General features: G+C 34.2%; 1 protein-coding gene and 1 long non-coding RNA gene across 2 annotated transcripts; both read right to left on the minus strand.

Moving 5' to 3' along the window:
* Positions 1-3,570: 3,570 nt before the first annotated feature.
* rab10 (RAB10, member RAS oncogene family) lies at positions 3,571-19,719 on the minus strand. Its single transcript, XM_032585308.1, has 6 exons — positions 18,998-19,719; positions 10,291-10,351; positions 8,782-8,920; positions 7,053-7,142; positions 5,280-5,381; positions 3,571-4,682 (listed from the first exon to the last, which is right to left on the minus strand). Exons 1-6 carry the CDS (start codon positions 19,122-19,124, stop codon positions 4,596-4,598), a joined length of 606 nt encoding a protein of 201 aa, XP_032441199.1. The 5' UTR covers positions 19,125-19,719; the 3' UTR covers positions 3,571-4,595.
* On the minus strand, positions 13,944-18,991 carry LOC116734132 (uncharacterized). Its single transcript, XR_004342175.1, has 2 exons — positions 17,446-18,991; positions 13,944-17,411 (listed from the first exon to the last, which is right to left on the minus strand). It is a non-coding gene; the product is annotated as an uncharacterized LOC116734132 (long non-coding RNA).
* Positions 19,720-20,124: the final 405 nt, after the last annotated feature.

A 20,124-nucleotide genomic window follows, 5' to 3' on the forward strand; every position in this document is an offset into this window, starting at 1 on the left:
TTGGTCTGAAGTTTTACTTTAGTTAAAAAAAAACACTAAAGTTACCTTATATTTTGTTTTTCTGCTCCACTGTATTTTTTCTGTGTAGAAAAGAATAACTGAATGTAGTTCTTATTGATTTAATAATGACCACTGTCATTCTGCACTGGTTTTAATTGTGAGAGAATTTTATTTTTGTGTACATTTTTGCTCCCAGAGGTTTGGGAAGAGGGTAATAATAAAAAAGGAATAAGAGTTTTCATGCTTGGCTTTCTCACTGAACTGAGTGAAAGATGTTTGAAATGTTAGATATGATTTGTACCGTTTTCAAACGGCTTTTATCTTTTAAAACTGGACATCCAAATGCAAAAAAAGTAATAAAAATGACAGTTATCTAAAATGCTAATAACTATGCTGTAAAACTATTGGAATTTATATGGTTCAGAAAATTTGAAATAAACCACGGTAAGAAGTCGATGTATGTTCAGGTTTAAACTAAAAAATTTAAAATATTCCCAAAATTCCCTAAGTCTGGCCTCCATCCAGCAGACGGCGCCGCTGCCATCCTGCCATTGATGCAGAAATAAAGATGGCGGACACTTACCAGAACGGCAAGGGCAAACGGTTGAAACGAAGTCCTGTGCGGGATGTAAAATGCACTTTATGCGGGTCTTTTTTAAAAAATATAAACACTCGACAAGCTCCTGAGGTTAAGTATTGTGAGGAAACCAAAAAATATTTATTCAGTCAGGATTTAAGTCAGCATATTATGAAAAAAATTGCTCTTTGTTATGGGAAAACGGTCAGCCCTCTTGATTCAAGAGAAAACTCACGTCTTTGAGAAATTGACCTCATCAATTTATCGGGAGTCGATGGATAAGCTCGGGGGCGATTCTAGGATCTGACCTTTAGGGGTGCTAGGCAACCAGCAGGGGTGACTACAACAATAATAATAATGGAGGAAGTGGGTTGCGGTCTAAGAGAAATTCAAATGATTGACTTTGAATCAATCATTTGAGTGGCAATCCTATTCAGGGGTCCTGAGATAGTTTTAAAACAGGGCTAGAATCGCCACTGGATAAGCTCAATAGATAACATGGATTCCTAATTCCGGCACATTTCAAATTCAAGTAATTTTTATTCAAACAGTAAATCTAAGCTTTATGACACAATGGTATATATATTAGTGTTCATTTAAGATTTTTACTTTAAAGCAAGTAAAGGGTTTAACAGACATAATATTTTGGATCAATTTAAAAAGCATTTTCACATATTTGGGTTACAGGAAAGTATGTTCATGTACCGTAGACGTGGCTCGACTGTTCTGCCTGTTGTAGGCCAGCAGATGGCGCCACCGACTGGAAACGTCACTCCGACCTCGGATAACTCTCTACTCTTCCTCCAGAGTCAAAAATCTTCATTTCAAAATGAAAGGAAAACTTACCTTCATCTGGAAAAAAGACTTTGTTTAAACTTGTCCCAATTAATCAATGAATGATTTAATCGCATGATAAATTGAATTAGATTTATCTTTGATAAAACACCATTTTATGGTGGGTGACATTTTTCAAATTAAAAACTTTTTTCCAGTAAGATTATTAAATCAACATCTTAAACTTGTACACTGGTTCTTTTATGTAGCTACACAAGGCAAGATATTAAACATTTTTAAATGTCAACTTTTTTGAGTTAGTAACCTCAAAGTCATTTATTCATGAATGAAGTTTGGACTAAAACCAGGTATGAAGCTAATTATTTACCAAGAGGTGTTCTGGTTAGATATGTGTAAACACACTGGAGTCACATGAAGGTGCTGAAAAAGATCAACCTACATTGTTATATCAATGTTTATACTTTTTTACCATTATGTATCAATGTTATTTAAAATTCCCTGTTTCCAAAAGCAGAAGTCATTTTTTAATTTTAAAAATGTCTTAATTCTGCACCATAATTAAGAAGTGTTACAAATGTATTAGTTTTATTTATCCCGCTACATTTCTCTTGGCTTAGGTCATTAATTTAAATAATCTCATTTTTAATAGCTTACGTGGTTAAATAAAGGTTGAATGAGAAACATACATCTGAATTTCTGTTCTACTGTCAGAGCTACAAAGAAATCAATAGTTAAATGTATTGACAATTTACAGCTTTTATGGCTTTTGACTGAAGATTTAATAAATTAGGATATACAGCCCAATTAGATTTATTTGTCAGATAAAAAATAACCTTCAAACAGGTATTAAAAATACTTTTCATAAAGCCCACATTTCTGTTTTTAAACCGTTAATTGGTTTTATATTCTAAATTTAAACGAGTTTTTCATTAGATGTTAGAAAATCTAATGAAAAGTTACTTTTCAATAATGCTTCTAATTTATTGAAAGGGTCTACATTTAATTTAAAAAATGTGCTACACAAATGATCTTCATAATTATTGTTTACATTGCACAAGACGTTTTTCTTCCTGACATTTTTAAGAATAGTAGAAAATAAGCTCCGGCCACCAGAGGGCGCCAAGTGACAATTTGTATATTTGCTTCAAAGAACAGTTTTTATTGTCGATGCAGATAAAATGTTTTGTACCATTAAGGATACAATCAATAGAAATTTTATGAAGAAAGTCATTTTAATTTAGTGTGCAACTATGTTGAATGTTTATTAAAAGAAATAACCAGTATTCTTTTCTTAATTTTCCTTTTAATATGACGGTTTTGTTATGCAAAGATTATTTAAATGCATTCATTGATCCAAATATGCAAGAGGAGTTCACTAGAATATAATTTGTGCCAATCGATGTTTAACTGAAAGGTTCAAATAACATTTATGTACAACAAATTACAATATTACAGAGTATTAGGACCAGGCTAAGAAAAAAAATTTAATTACAAGAATAAAGTCATAAATTTAGAAGAAAAATGTAAAGTCATAATAATACGAGAATAGTTGTACGACAGTAATTCAACGTAATATAAGAGTAAAGTCGTAATAATACAAGAATAAACTCATTGTCGTACGATTAATTTCATAATTGTAATAATACGAGAATAAACTCAATATTACGATGATAAAGTCGAAATAGTGTCAGAATAAACTCATTACAAAATAGTATGACAATAAGTTGACGTAATACAAGATTAAAGTCGTAAAAATACGAAAATAAAGTTGTAATATTTGAGAATAGACGTATACTTCTATTTCAACGTAGTACTTGGTAGTATGAAAATAAAAACATAAGACGAGAATAAACATTAGGCGAGTAAAGTTGTACAACATTAAGTCAAAGTAATATGAGAATAAAATATTAGTAGAATGAAGTAATTTTATTATGACTCCAACACTATGTATGTCGAGCATCTTGTGAAGTTATACTTTGGAAATAACTTTATCATAATTTTACGACTTTCTCCCACTTTATTCCTGTAATATGCTTTATTCTTATAATTAAAAAGATAAAAATAAGGACCCAATACTCCGTCGTACAACAGTTTTAACCACTGATTGAAATTATTGTTGTTGTTTTCATCATCAGCCATGTTAAAAGTCACCAGTTCTGAAACCGACTTCAAGTCGCACATGATTGAGGACAAACAAGTTTACTTAAACAAGCTTATTTTTTTAATGGATCTGCAAAACTGTTTGAATTTCCAAAGAGAACTCATGTACCTCCCGCCCACAGTTACCCAGTGGCAAACGTTACACAATGTTACAGAAACGTCTCCAACCCAAAGAAACCTGCATGCAAAAAAAAGAAAAATAGGGGAAAAAATAGAAAGAAAAAACAAACTCAAATATAAAGTAAAATAATCAATACAGATAAAAATAAAATATCAATAAACAGGACATATTGTATAATGCCGTTCTCTTGGCTGAAGGAGAAATTCAAACGCTTTAGATTCAGTTCGGCTTCTTTGTAACTGACAGATTATTGAGCTGTAATTTCATTGGGTAGATGTGGCTCCACCCACCACAAAGCCCCGCCCCTGTCTTCCATATAAGGCACAGGACAAAATAAACTCCCACATACAAAAGGAGCTAGCCACGCCTCTGTCACTTGGTAAAGAAGTGTAAATCAACAAATACGGTAAGATGACAGAAAGCCCACCAAAGTGTACAAAATGTTTTTCCTATTTATATATTTTCATTTTTTATCTTTTTTTTTTTGCCTGATTTTTTTTTCTCTTTGTTTAGTTTTACTTTGAGTTCCTCTGAAGGTGAGAGCTGTGGGTGGGCAGCGGCAATGGGACAGGAGGAAGTGAGCTCAGGCAAAAAAAAAAAAAGGAAATATTAAAAATATGAGATCATTTAAAACAAATGACAAGAAACGTGACTGTATTTCTCCTTTTATCAGAAATAAAAATGATCATCAGATGCACGGTGGAGGAACATGAGGTGGAGAAGAACGGGGTGGGTGGGGCGTTGCTTAGACGAGTGAAGTGGTTTATTGTTTTATTCTGATCAAGAGACAAAATGTTGGTGTGAGAGAAAACTCATGAGACAGGTTAAGAGGGCGAGACGGTTAGAGTTAGCAGTTAAAGAGATTGTGTGTGTGAGAGAGAAGGTGTGTGTGTGTGGGGGTGTGTGTGTGCGTTAGTGTGGGTGAAACTGAGTTGTTGTTGTTCAGCTGCAGCACTTGCTCTTCCAGCCTGTTACTCCACCTCCACTGCTGATGTCCACATTTTCACTGTTGGGCTCTTTTACAGGCGTCTGTGCAAGAAAAATAAACATCATGAATCACACTTTACCCCACAGCAGGTTTAGGTACTCACTAGTTACATTTACTTTAGTAACCTTTTGGACAAAATGTACTTCTTGCTTTTACTTGAGTAACTTTACTACAAAGTATTGCTTGTCTTCTGTGAGTAAACTTTCTGGATTTTCTACATACTGAATGAAAAATAAACATTTTTTTAACCAAAAATTCACCAGATTGACACCTTCAATTTCTGATAAAGTTTTATATTCAAAGAAACCAATTTGGAAAACTGTTTTTCACCTGATTTTGTCATTTATGTAAATGATTTTGGTCTTTGAAATGCCAGCCCTTCCACTTAACTTCATATTTTGGTTCGGTTGAAGAGGGAATTTTCAGATATGAAAGTCCAGGAAAACTTGCGTTGTCTTGGTGACAAAAGTCACCTGATGCCCTTTATGATCCCCAGACGGCGTTGATCATTTATTTTATCTGAAATATCTTATCTGAAAAGGAATGCTGGAAGACCTCCCTCACTTGTCGACTCAGGAACCAACTTTCTGATGCAACAAACACAAACTTTGACGTGAAAAGCAAAAAGCAACACAAACCTTTCTGAGGATGTCTTCTGCTAACGTGAGGAAAGCCTTCTCGATGTTGATGTTGGCCTTAGCACTCGTCTCAAAAAACCTAATGCCATGCTCCCTTGCAATCTATGAACACAAACAAACAAACAAACCAGACTTAGAAGCCACAGATGTTCAGAGAAAGTCCAGTCTAAATATAATGTTGCTGATCTTCTTTGCAGGGCTGAGATCATGTACCGCTGGTTTATTGCACGACACTTTCATCAGGTAAAATGGTGAGTGAGCAGCTGATGTCTCATGGTGTGAAAAGGAAACTCATTGTAATCACTCAAACTGAGTAAAAGTCCAAATTTTAACCAACAGTGCAAACCATCAATGACTTGAAAATATCCATGAAACCTCAAAATCCCTGTTGGCACAAGAATAATGTCCTGTTTGTAACATTTAAAACATGGTGTAAAAACTTTTTAACATTAATTGATCCATTTTAAATTAACTATTATTTTAGTAATCGATTATTCTGATGATTAATCGAATTTAAAAAAATTGCACATTCTATAGATTTTTCATTTAGCCACTTAATTTTTTTTTTTTCCATTTTTTTCTCTGAAGAGTTTTTGCGGCGCTAGTGGCTCGTATTTTGTTGCGACAGCAGGCAGACAGGAAGGAGGACGAGGAGCGGGGGGACTAAGGTCGCCGGGACCGGGAGTCGAACCCGCGACGTCCGCGTCGAGGACTAAGGCCTCCAAACGTGGGGCGTGCTAACCCCCTGCGCCGCCATCGTAGCACGCCCCTACTTAATTTTATGCCATATTAGAAATACATTAAAATATGCAAGTAAACAATCAATTTCGGCTGCCACTACTGATTACTTTAGTAATCGATTAACTGGGTAATCCACAGATTTTTCATTTAACCATTTAGGATTATTTTATACAACATTAAGACATACAGATTCAAGTAAAAAATCTATTATTTTTTAAAATGAGAAAATAAATATGTTGTTGCCTAAAATACAATAAAATCATTTCTTTGGTGAATATGAACCAGGTGAAGACAAAACTTTGCCACATGAAGAAATTTGGGTAAAATCTTTAGAGACAAAGATGTTTAAATCCAAAATGTACATTAGTTTGGACTAATTTACATTAGTCCAAACTAATGTAAATTAGTCCATTAGTTGCTGAAAAATCTATTCATTTTTTTCAGCAAATGGTCTTTTTTTTTGAGTCTGCATATTCCAGTTAACAATTACTAAACTAGTAATCAATTGACGATCATTTTAATTAATTGAAATTAATACAATTAATCGGTTCAGGCCTAATTGTAACACAGCAATTCAGAAAGTTACTCCTCAAAAGTACTGATTGCTTAAGAGGTTTTTTCACCCCACTTGCAGCAAAAAATAACCCATTTTTAGCAGCTGGCAACATAAGACCCATTTTTAAGTGGATCCTTTTGGTAGCTATTAGCTCAGCAGTCAGTATAAAATATAAAGTTATTTTTGCAGGATAAACTATGTTGCACAAAGCTTAATATGATGCAGCAAATTATGTTGTGACAATGTAGCTGTGGATTTTAAGCTGAAGCAGCTGAATCAAAATGTGAAAATGTTCTTATAACATTCTTTAGTTTGTGCTAAAAGACTATAATCGATGTGATAATCTCCAACACATCACATATGATGAACATTTCCCCAAATTTTCTGAAATAATCTGAGCTTGAAAACTAGCAGCAACAAATCAGCCAAACAGAGAATATTGACGATGAACGTCTCAGGTGGGTCGATCGGCTCACCTGCTCTCCCTTGGCTTTCGGTACAACCCTCTTGTCCTCCATGTCACACTTGTTGCCTAGCAGCATTCTCTCAACATCTTCATTTGCATGCTGAAAACAGAGTAAATAATGGTTATTTTAAATAATTTCTTACGATCCCTCTAATAAGAACAATTCCAAGATTTATTTTGCTAATAAATATCCTAAGCAAAAACAAAACTTGAGTGATATTTTGACATGCTGAACATGTTCAATAATTCCCATTTAATAATCTGTCAAATCTGGACTCAATTATTGAACACTAAACATTTTCAATGCACAAACAGGAATCTGTGATTAGATTTATTAGTTAATCCCAAGTTATTATTAAAGTTGCACAGAAAAGTAAAGTAAACAAGTGACAATGACATAATTTAAACATATAAAAGCCATTAGCTTTTCAGAAATTCAAATATATAAAAAAATATATAATAATGCTAAATAATAGAAAACAATATAAATGTAATATTTTTTTATCCCCCAAAAATGATGTCAAATCATAAACATAGTAATTTAACGGTTAATCATTATAAATTAAAATAAAAATAATTTAAAGGCAAATAACAAAAAATATCTACCAATAATATTAATACTATCACAAAAAAAAAAAATAAAGGTTAAAAAATGTAAATAGTTATGTGGTTTAATTATCAGAAGAAAAAAAATTAAGGGTAAATAAATATCTAAATAATGCAGATGCTACCACAAAAAATAAAAAGGTTAAATAATAAAAATATTAATTTAATGGTTAATCATAAAATATAATCTTAATTTAATTGTAAATAATAAAAAAAAACAAATATCAATTATACTGAGACTACCTACCATAAAAAATACAAAAATAAATAGTAAATAATAAAAAATATAGCAATTTAAAAGGTTAATCATCAACATAAAAACTCTATAAATAACAATTACAAAGAAGTCAGGAGTTTATTATTGAACAATAAAAACAAACTCAGTTTTTGCCCCTACTCTAACAAAATCTTTAACCTATTTTAATATAGTGTCGGAATATAAAAAGTCATTTGAATTACATTTTTAAATACTTACAGTAAAACTTGGTTTTTAAGTGTACAGAATGATTTAGCAATACAGTTAAAATGTCAAATCTATGTTACCTCCTTTAAATGCAACGTGTCTCTGATACACTATTTTAATCTAAAAATGCCAATAGCAATCATTCTTTAATAATCTGAAACTACTTGTACATTTACTGATGTTTCAAAGGCGTAGTTCATCTTAAAATAAAACAGACTAGTCACACTAAAGAAAGTCACCGTCACGACTTTCCTGCTCAAATTAGTAAAAGTTGGTAAGAAACAGAAGACATTTGTCGTGTTCAATAGTTTACAAATAGCTTTTTTCCACTGGATTAACAACAAAAAAATAGAGAAAACTGGTTTAAAATCTCAGCTTCTTTGGGGTTTAGAGCAACAAATGAAAAGTCAACTTCTCAGCAGGAAATTCAACGTTTCCTTTCCTCTTTAAAAACAGCAATGGTGACACAAATTACAATGACAAGGTCAGATGGCCTCGCCCAGTTTGGCCCGACACTTTCCACTCAAAACGCACCAACTAGTCTTTACTGTCCATGAGCAAAGAGTTCAGGTTTGCCTTTAAAACAAACTACAAACCGTATCTAATCAATACAGATGCACTGAATTATTCCTGTTTTGTCCTGTTGGCTGCATTAGTTTCTGTTTCTCACCTCATCAATGTTGCGCAGCCATTTGCTGATGTTTTCGAAGCTCTTGGCGTTAGTGATGTCATAGACCAGCATGATGCCCATAGCGCCTCTGTAGTACGAGGTGGTGATGGTGTGGAACCGTTCCTGGCCTGCTGTGTCCCTACACAGCAAAAGTTTCACTTAGAAATGCTAAATTTATCATCAAATAAATCCAGATAATACAAAAAAATGTATAAAAATTGTGGGCTGCACAGTGGCAGTTAGTAGCACTGTTGCATTGCAGCAGCCATTCCTCTCCCTTAGCGTCTGATTTTAGCCATTAAGATCTGTAATATCATTGTTATTGTTGGTATAAAAACATTCCCATCTTGTATGGAGGCAATTTTCAAAAGCTGAGCGTTTTCAGTGTTGATGCATTTAAAAAAAAAAAAAAAATTTTTTTATTTTTATTTTAGTATTTCACCTGCAAAAAGCCAATAAAAAAAATTTAATTAAAAAAATCAATTTCAGTTGCAATTTTCAGCATAATCTTATCTTCCAACAAGACTGTTGAGGTTTATGTGACGTTTTATGTTTAATGCAACTGGACATAAGGAGTTAAATTAATTTAACTCCAAGAGTATCCCATTGGTTTAATCCAAAAAGCCAGAAGTCTCAACAGCTTTACATGCATCCCTGCTACAACACAGCTGAATAAAATGGCTAATTATAGCTTCAGCATGCTATCAAGTTTGGTAAAGAGCAGTTAATTAGATTCAGGGGAGTTGTAGCAAGAATGTATATAAAAGCTGAAAAACAAAAAAAATGGATAATGAAGTCTCTGTAAGCAAAAGTGTCCTTCAAAAAGGGCCTGGTTGAGACCAAAACACCAGATTGAAGCTTTTTGTCATCCAGTCTTTGGTAGAAAAAGTGACCCATAAAAAGACAATCATGCAACTTATTGAGTTTATTTTAAATGAGATATTTAATTGATAAATTGTTGCTGTGCACACATCCCTAACCGGGATTATTGTTCACCAATTAAAACATCAAAGCCAGACGTTTGCCATAAAGAACCAGGATAAGTGGAATAATTCGTATTGAAAGTCTAGATTGGATTTTATGGAAACATTTGGAAATATTAACATTTGGACATAAACAAACCCAACTGTGAAAAAGAGACAGCTCCACTCCTGATGTAATAAGCAATAAATCAATTAAAACAAGCGGAATAATTTCCATTATTGTTTTATTCGTGTCTCTCTGTTTCTACCAAAGACTGGATGACAAAACGCTTCAGTCTGCTGTGCTGCACTTGGAAAGCAGACGGTTAAACTCCAGCTGGTGGAAATTATCCGCAGTGGACCAACAATGATGCAGCAAATGTCCTGATGGACTGCTGGTGACCATTTCCTGTTCTTGCATACTTCAAGGCTTGAGGGAATTTTGTCAAACAGATGTTGTACTATGATACAAGTGAGAAACTGAAGTAGCCACACAAATAAAAAAAGTTGGTAGTCTCCAAATAAAAGTTTAAAAAAAAGGACTTACCAAATCTGTAGTTTGATCTTCTTTCCTTGTAATTCAACAGTTTTAATCTTGAAGTCTATTCCTGTAAAGAAACAGACGTGTCAGACGCATTTTACATATTTTTGCGAGTTTATTTGAGTGACTACACAAAGAAAATTGATTAACTGAAGTAGGGCTGAAACGATTAATCAAATTCATTGTGATTAATTGGTTGAAATCAATTAATCGTCTACTGGAATATACAGACAAAAAATATAAAAGCTATTTGGTGGGGGGAAAACATATTTAGAGCTGTAATTAAGCCAAAACTGTATAAAATATATATACATTTTGCATTTGAACGTGTTTTATAATTTTATCTCCCTGTTCAGACTTACTAAAGGAATGCTCATTTTCTTATTTAATATGGAACTGAATTATTTGTATATTTGCATCTTTCAATGTGTTTCTATTGCATGAAAAAGGCTTGAGTGTTTAAATGAACAATATGTAGAATGTGACATTTTTATCCAATTGTCAGAATAATTGACAGATTAATCGATTACTTGTGTAGTTTTGTGGCAATTACACGAAAACAGACGAGTCAGATGAAAGCCAAAGAAAGACATTAAGGAGAAGATGAACGGAAAAAGAAAGAACGTGTTTTGATTCTGAAGTTATGTTTATTCCTTTAACCCCAACAGTCCAGGCTGAAATCGAGGTAAAAACCAAAAATAAATAAATAATGCAAAAACAAGCCAATTTATTTTATTAGCCCCAATAATAATAAATGCTAATTTGGAGCAGATGCTCAATTTGAATCAAACCTGCTTCAGTCATTTAATCTAATTCGTCATTATCGACCTCATTACCATCAAATTTAATGTGCCAGTAATGTCTGATGTTGAAGTTTTGGGAGATATTTATCTTTTTGAAGTAACAATGCATGATGAGAAATGGACAGAATATCACAAACTTTTAGCCAAACACTTTAGCAGATGCTCAGAGCAAAAAAAAAAAGATCTAACCTTCAGATTCTAGTTTTTATTAGAGGATTAAACTCAATGCAGATACTAATGAAAATACTGTTTTAAATACATAGAAGAAGTGCTTATATCCCAAATGAAAGTATGTACCCTGGATTAAGTCATGTTTTATTTTTATAATTATTGCTCATCTTTAGTATGCATCTATGAACTTCTATTGCCTTTCACTGTGCTTCTGATTAAAATGAATTTATCCACTGAGCAACAAATAAAGCATTATTCTGGTCTATAACGTTTTCTTTTTCACTGCATACAACAAGAGGCTACAGTTTGGACAATAATCCATGCAAAGGTATTCAGCAGCTGTTCAGTTTGTGTTTCTGATCATTTTCCACCATACTTTCTTTGGTGATCAATTAATCAGGATGGCATGCTGCTATGGTACGAGTAGTTTCTGCTCAAATATTCTCTTTTTATTGTGCCAAACTTTTTGCATACTTTAAATGTGTACATATAAATTAAAAAGCAAATTAAGTGTTTGCACAGTGGCACAGTTGGCAGCACTGTTGCCTTGCAGCAAGAAGGTCCTGGGTTCAGTTCCCGGCCCCGGGTCTTTCTGCATGGAGTCTGCATGTTCTGCCTGTGCATGCGTGGGTTCTCTCTGGGTACTCCGGCTTCCTCCCACAGTCCAAAAATATGACTGTCAGGTTAATTGGTCTCTCTAAATTCTCCCTGGGTGTGTGTGTGTGTGTGTGTGTATGGTTGTTTGTCCTGTATGTCTCTGTGCTGCCCTGCGACAGACTGGTGACCTGTCCAGGGTGACCCCGCCTCTCGCCCGGAACGTAGCTGGAGAGGCAGCAGCTCCTCCCGACCCCATTAGGGACAAGGGTGAACAGAAAATGGATGGATGGATGGATTTCAAACAATATTTCACATTACAGAAGACCTTTTCTTCCCTCTGGAAGGAGTTTAAACCAAGATTTTTTTTGTTTAATGATATACAAGTATTTTTGTTTTGAGGTGTTATGATAGAATACAATACAAATTAATTTATGGCAGCTACTTTGGGAAGAACTGTGACATTTAATTGTGATTTTCATAAGACATTTAGGTCAAATATTGTAAAATTAAGTGTTTTAAAGCACTAATTTTAAGAAGTCTGAAACCGGTTCACACCAAAGTGAAATAAACCAGCACTAACACTAGTTAGAAAAGTTTTCATGATTTGGTTGAAGGTCTAGTCTACGCCCTGTGATTCATTGCTTTATGTGAACCTCGTTTTTCTGTCAGTTCTGCTTCAGTAAGGACGTTTTCCTGGTCAAAAAGTTGGAGAAACAGCTGCGTTTTAGGTGGGGTGGAGTCGCACAATAACGAAGGAACTGCCTGCCAAAATGTGACTCACCAGATATTATGGACACCCTTAGAGGAGAAGGAGTGGGAAAGAAAGTTTTAGTTGCTTCAAAAGACGCATAAATAATATAATCTGGGAAGATGTATAAAGAAAAAGGGACAGTTTTATTGATAACAGCCCATTATTTTTAAACACTGGTCTCAGCACTGGGAAGTTGAGTAAAAGAGAAAAAAAATCATTCACTGGAAACCAGACATACTTCCCTAAAATAGGACTTCAATGACAATCTAAACTGAAAGGTAATCAATTCTTTCCAAACATAAATACAAGGCACTTTCCAGTTGCTGTGGAAATAAAAAAACAAAACAACCAAAAAGCATTTTTTAAATGACAGATCATCAGTGCAGATATTAAGGAAGAGCCAGGTCGTCCTGAAGAAAAGCAGCCTGAAAAGGATAATGACAGAGGGGATTTCCCAGCCGGGTATTTTGAGAAGCAGCTGTCTCTGAAAAGGTATGAGACCTGGGTCGGAGGAAGACAACATTCCTCTTCCAGGTTTTCAGTTCTGCTCTTTACACAGTTTTGGTCCACTCAAAGTTTGCAGTAAGGGGTAGGAAGATGCTTTCCATACAGCTATGTGCAATACACTTCAGCTAAACACAGTTTAAAATAATTTTATATCAAAACAATAACAATCTGGAGTCATTAAACCTATGTAGTCATGGTTAATACAGTTAATGAAAGGAGCAACTTCACCCCAAATCTTAACAGTGTCCATTTTTATAAAGTAAAGCTGCAACTAATGATTATTTTAGTGATCGATTAATCGGTTGTTTTGATGATTAATTGGATTTTTTTTTAAAGGCACATTCTGTGGAGTTTTTATTTTTAATATTTTATATAATATTAAAAATACATACAAAATGCAAATAAGCAATTCAATTCCTATTTTAATTAAGAAATAGCATTTTATTTAGGTGACGTCATATATAATTTATTATACATCCATAAACAAACAATTATTGCCTAAATAAATAAATGTACTTATTTATAAATAAATAAATATTTATTTATTTAAATAAATAAATAAATATTTATTTATTTATTACCTAATAAGTGTTTATTTAGGCAATTAAAGATTTTATTGCCTAAAATGCAATAAAATACATATTTTATTGCACTAACATTTTATTGCAAAGCATTGCTTCAATCATTTGTAGCAACGGATGTATCCGCAGTAAAAAAAAGAAAAAACTTCTGAAATCAAAATGTGAAAAGCTCGGCCCTTTCCGCTTATAATGTTTTCCACAGAATTTAAACCGGGTGAAGATAAAACTAACATTTACAAAAGGTTTTTTATTTGATCTAAAATGCAAAATGTAGATATATTTTTGGCTTTGTTACTATTCTGAATATGTTGTTCTTTAAGCAAATTGCCTTTTTTGAGTCTATATACATCAGTTAACGATAAGCCGATTACTAAATTAGTTGATCTCAATAATTGATTAATCACAATTAATCGTTTCAGCCCCAATTTCAAGCTCACAAAACTTATTTATAAAATTTGGTTTCCAAGCTGTTATTATGTTTTATTTTGCAAGTGTTTCAAGAGAATGGAATGCGTTTGATTTTGCAACTTTAATATTTTATTTTGGACGTTTTTTAATGATCGAAATAACTGAAATAGCAAGTTAAAAAATAACTTAAGGAATCACTAGGGAATACATTTCAAATTGCAATTATTTCCCAGGCAGCAGAACCAAAAAAACGGCACAAAATATTTCGAGTGATTCCGATTATTGCTGGCAACTTTACAAATGTAAATTAAAGGTGAAACAAAGATAAAAATACAAGTTTCCTAAACTGAAATCAGCACCATGTGGGAGCAGCTTCTGCTAAATCCCAATTTTCATGTTGCAAACAACAATCAGGTCTGAAATGCAGAAAAAACTCGAGCAGCCTTTTAGATTGCGCACCAAAAATGACATGAAAGATAATCTTACACGATGAAAATGCTGGAATATTTCACACTATTTAAAAGCCGGTGGTTATAGCAGAGTATGTAAGTGTATCCAAGTCGTAAAATGTGAATTACTAATCAATTTACCATCGGTAAGTACCTAAACTTTTCCCCCAAAGCGCAGCTGAACGTGAATTAAGTTTTCTCCTTTGCACTGATTGGTAATAACTTTGAAAGTTTAGCAGTGGTTATAACTGAGTTTATTTCTGGTTATACAGAGAAAACATTTATTACAACCTGTGAGTTTCTAGTTTTACACCTGAGCCGTGAGGTTATGAGAAAATGGGCCGTGTCATTGCTTCTGGTGTATTTATGTCAAACAGGTTTCAGATGAGATCTCCATTTAACTTTGCTCTTTTCACAATTTAGACAAGTTTCACCAAACAATCGACTTTAAAAAAAATAGGATACGTTACGTTCAATTTAAAAACAAACAACAAAAAAACAAAAAACAACGACAACTAAAACCTGTTCTGCTGACTTTAGGATGTTGAATTCATTTCCACATTTCTATAAATGAAAACAGAAAAACCTGTTGCTGCTGCCAAGACCAGCAGGCCAGGGCCAAAGATCACTCGTCTTCTTTCTTCCTCTCTCTGAAAAGCCTGTTGGTCTACTGTATTTAAGAACTACAACAAAGATCTTAAAGGATTGGGTTTACTCTGCCCTTTTTAAGTAATTTGAGCAAGAAGACTGACTGTATTAAATAAATACAAAAACACAATCCTACCAAGTATTTTTGTTTCTAGTAACTTTCAGTTAAATATACAAGGTTTCCCCCTGAAAACTTGCTAAGCCCGGTGGTTGGGCCGTTGTGTTTGAGTTAAAAAACGTTTAAAGTTGACAGGAAATTTAAAATATCACTTGATAATTATGTGTTATTGACATATTGGAATATTAATACCTGAACACTAACTATAAACCCTTAAAAAATGCAAACATTTTATAAAGGCTCGGAAAAAAAAGGTGGGGCGCACAAGTAAAGCCTGGTGGCCCGCCAGGCTTATAATACACTGGGGAAAACCCTGATATAGGAGTCAAAAAATCCTTAATACTGATAAAAAAGTTCTAGCTTCACTGCTAGGTTTCATCTTTAACTTTGGAAAAATGTCCAGTTATAAGAAAAGTAATCTGCCTGTGGAACTAGAACTTTTTCATCGTTAAGGAATTATTGACTTAAAACAAGCTCATATATGTCGTAAAAAGTTACTTGTAAGTGTATAAAGATATTTCTTTAACTAGACCAAAAATACTTGGTAAGAGTTTTTGCAGTGTAGTACAAGTCGAAGCAAAGGAGCAGAATGAAAAGCAGAAGTCTTCATGTATTGGCAAGCTCTGCAACAGCGAAGCAGTTCATGTCTCAACTACGACAAATTAATCCAACTTGGACGCCGCTGGAAACAGCTGCTAATACTCAGGATAACTTAACAAGACATAAGTTATTAAAAAGAAATGTCGAAACGAAAGCCGAGTCCAAAGGATCAGGGACAATAATGTCAGAGCACTCTAATGTTTCATTACTACTCAGCACGGGTCTTAAGCAATAAGAGTAAATGGAGGCCTCGCTTTGGCTGCGCCGGGATTTGACATACTTTGACACTTAACTCATGCAAGTGCGATTTTAGATGCAAGTGGAAAGCAAGGTAGAGAAAAGAGGCTGATGATGCCACCTTGGAGGATTGTTTATGATCTAAGGCATTCATGCACTCACAAATCAAAGCTTCTTTGCTTTTCAATTGCAAAAAACTGTTTTAACTTGTAGTGCTACATAAATTGCTTAAATACACCCAACAGGTTTGTTTGTTTATTGTTAAGACAACAATCAGATGTAATTCTGCAATTGTTATACAGAGTTTTGTTGACCTTATTTCAATGATCAAGTCATTAAGTCATCTTGTGTCATGTTGTGGCAACAGCTACAAAGTCCTAAAGCCAGAGAACCTGTTTATGGTTAACGTCACCTCGTCTGTAGCCAAAATATTTTAACAAAACCGTATTGTTTCTTTTATCCCCCCAACAAAGTCTCCAGTGGTATATCCTGGTTTTTATTATTCAGCTATAGCTGAAAAAAAAATCAATGTCACTTATTGGCAATATTTTACAACACCAATGTGAATCTGTGTGCCAGTAATACTCAACCGATTTAGTTTTATCCAAAACAAATACCATGCAAAGTTTAAACTGTTTAGCTTTTTTGTATTAGGTACAGTATTTATTGACAATAAAAATGCCAATTTCTGTCTAACTTAACATGTAATAATTATAGAATGCAGGCAGAGTGCAGCTGTATGCTTCTTTCTTTACAGCAGAGAAAATTTGGCTGTTCTGAAATAATTTAAGTCATGGAAACTAAAAGAGCAACTCTATCACTCTATGAAGTTTAAAAAAATAAAGTTGCCAAGCTACAAGACACATTAACGTCTAATTATGCTAATGCTAATTATGTTTGTGTTAATCTATAGAGAGCAAAAGATTTAAAAAATACATTACAGTTACATTACTGTAACCGCAATAATCATTACGTTATAAAATTTTAGTAGCAGTAGAAATAAATATTGCTTTTAGGTTGTAAACAAAAAAAAACAAAAACAATTTGGACTTTTTTTTTTATTAGCGATATACAATGAAACAATGATCCTAATGTGAAAATGTCCTACTTCCACCCCCACATTTGGAAGTTTTGTTGTTCTACAACAACAACAAAAAATTATTTCAACATCCTCAATTACATTTCTTTGGATGAGAGGAATCTATTTTGCTACCTAAAATAGGCTACCATTTGTCCATAATGCTACTTTAATTTATACTTTTCAATTTTGGATGGGCAATTATTAATTAACCTATTGTTATTATGGAAAGGATACTTATTAAGCCTTAAATCAACTGTAAAAGTAACAAGAAAATCTAATATATGTTTGCAAACCCCCTAAACATTTTGAACTACTTCTCAAAAGTGTTCAGCAACAGGTGGGGCAGGGCAGTGCTGCATTACTCTATGGCAAGAACTTTAAAGGTATAGATAGCTATAACTTTAAGTTTAAAAACTTTGGTTTGCATTAATACTGATACAAAATATGACTGAAAATAAAGATTGTGAAGGTTTTAGTGGCAGATTTGCAAAACCTTAAACTGTATGTAATGATAGATTTATATCACTTTTATTATTACTGCTAAAAACGCTCTAAAATATGTTGTATTGTATTTTGATAATTTTACCTTGACATTGCTCATCCCTTTTTGAAAGCATTTTTGTTATTTGTAACAGGTGCATTACTGCTTTTTGCTCTGCAGGTTTCACAATACAATTAAAACAGATTACTTTCTATTGTGAGTCAAGAATGTCAGATTCCCTGTCAAAAAAACACACCTAGAATTCAATTTATTTGCTTACTGCCTGGTAGCAACATAGCAAAAATGTTTAGTCCTATAAAACAAGGTTTTTATTTGTCTGAATAGAGGTACAATTATTTTTATAACCCACATAGTTTATGTTTTTATGCCATTTACCAAAATCAAAATGACTTGATCGAATCAGTTCTCTATTCATTAGCTTTTCTAATCCTGACAAAATCTGCATACATCTCAAAAGTGCAACAAATGATAATAATAAATGTGGTTGATCCATTGCTTTCTAATGTATTTGACACATTTGTGTACAATTTTATGCTAAGACCTATGGAACCTGTTAGGAATAACGCTAATTTTTGTGATGAATAGCAAGTTTTTATGTAAATTAATAACAAAAACCGCTGCAGCTGTTTGTTTTAAAACTAAAGACATTATCTTAGCATTATTTGAATTTTATTATAATGTCCTTTCAATTCGATATATAGTTCTTTTGAGTGTTGCTTGTTTTGAGCTTTTATACTGTGGTGGCTTTTATAAACAAATATACACGAAATATACAAGAGATACTGTCTAATTTGTAAAAGCAAACAAAGAATATTTCTTATCTGACTGTATTGTAGAAGCTAATGCTTGTCATTTGGTTTGAGAAATACTTTTCAGAGTTAGTCACAGTATGGCCGCCCTTCAGTGCTACCAACACGTCGTTGTTAGCCACTGACATGACAAAAACATTCCTCTACATTAACAAACACTTACAGCCGGTGTGAATGTAAACTATCACAATGCTTTATTCACTTAATTAAGAAGCAACAAAAACAGACGTTATGGATCATCTAGTAGGTTTTTTAAATAATAATCCGAGGCCTGGAGAAACGATGCATGCTAGCAAAGCAGCTAACCAAATATGTCCTGCCTACCATTTCCAGCTGCATGGTGGGGGTCAGACGACTTTCCCAGCTGTCAAAAACCTCCGACAGAGGTCGGAAACTATCAGGAACACCTCCAACTACAAACCCAGTTGTGTGCGTCACCTGGAGTTCTTACCTATGGTAGAGATGAAGGTTGTGTTGAAGGCGTCGTCAGAGAAGCGGAACAGCACGCAGGTCTTCCCCACACCCGAGTCGCCGATCAGCAGCAGCTTGAACAGCAAGTCGTACGTCTTTTTCGCCATTGAAAAATAAGTATGTGTTCACCCAGATACAAAAAGAAACAAAGGAAAAACTAGCACGGCTACGTGAAGTCTAATTCCAGCTCCGTGGCCAACTTGACCAACCCGCTCCAGCCCTCCTGGCTGTTAACAGTTAACAATCTGGGATTTGTTGATTAGCTTTGGCGAGCTAGTAGTAGGCTAAAATATCACCCAAATAAGGAACCCAAAGACGTGTCCAAGAAGTTGATATATCCCAAACTGTATCTTCTCTTACAACATGAGAACAAAAAGCAAAAAAATGGTATCTCCTCCCGTGTGATTCCTCTTTTCCACTCTCTTTTCTCCCACACAGTCGGGACAAAATGGCTTCTCTCTACGTCTCTGCCCCAACTCACTCTTTCTTCAAACTAACTGCGAGCTAATTCAAATTCTCCGCACACGCCGTCATTCCAGAGCCCCGCCGAGAGCTCGACTGAGAAGAACTGGGAATAAACCAAACATGAAAGTGAATTAAATTCACTGTCTAATTGGTGTAATTTAGCTTTTCAGATGAGATTAGAGCAGAAATACAGACGACCGCCGTCGCCTTCGAATAGGAGCCACAGTGGCGACTCCCTGGACCAATGGACACGCCTTCTCCCACCCTTTCTGTCAAAATATAAGCTTTTGATTGGTTACTGAATCTGCCACTTAGTGGTATAACTTACTGTGATTGGTTGAAACGGTAAAGCTCAACCAGTCAAGGGGTGTGCTTTAAGCGTGACCGATAGGCCAAATGTTACTGCGTGAATCACCCGGACATTACGGCGCAGAAGTCCCTTTGCCTACCAGTGTGAAAACCCCCTATTGAGCCAACATGGACGCCAGTTTCATGCGGATCTCTGGCCGCTCGGGTGTGTTTTCATGGCAAGTTTGCACTTGATGAGGTGACCATCCCAGCTGTGAGTCAGGCAAAGTGATGTCATATAAGTACTTCGGTGCTTTTTTACGGGCGTTTCCCCACGATGAACCTTTGGGGTCA

Source organism: Xiphophorus hellerii, chromosome 15 (assembly GCF_003331165.1).
Source record: "Xiphophorus hellerii strain 12219 chromosome 15, Xiphophorus_hellerii-4.1, whole genome shotgun sequence".
NCBI lineage: Eukaryota > Metazoa > Chordata > Actinopteri > Cyprinodontiformes > Poeciliidae > Xiphophorus > Xiphophorus hellerii.

Coding starts and splice junctions, on each gene's coding strand:
- rab10 (XM_032585308.1), bottom strand. CDS start 19,124: ATGGCGAAAAAGACGTACGACTTGCTGTTCAAGCTGCTGCTGATCGGC. Junction 7,143..8,781: donor GGCTGCGCAACATTGATGAG/GTGAGAAACAGA, acceptor CTCTGTTTTCAG/CATGCAAATGAAGATGTTGA. Junction 4,683..5,279: donor CAGAAGACATCCTCAGAAAG/GTTTGTGTTGCT, acceptor TTTCTTGCACAG/ACGCCTGTAAAAGAGCCCAA.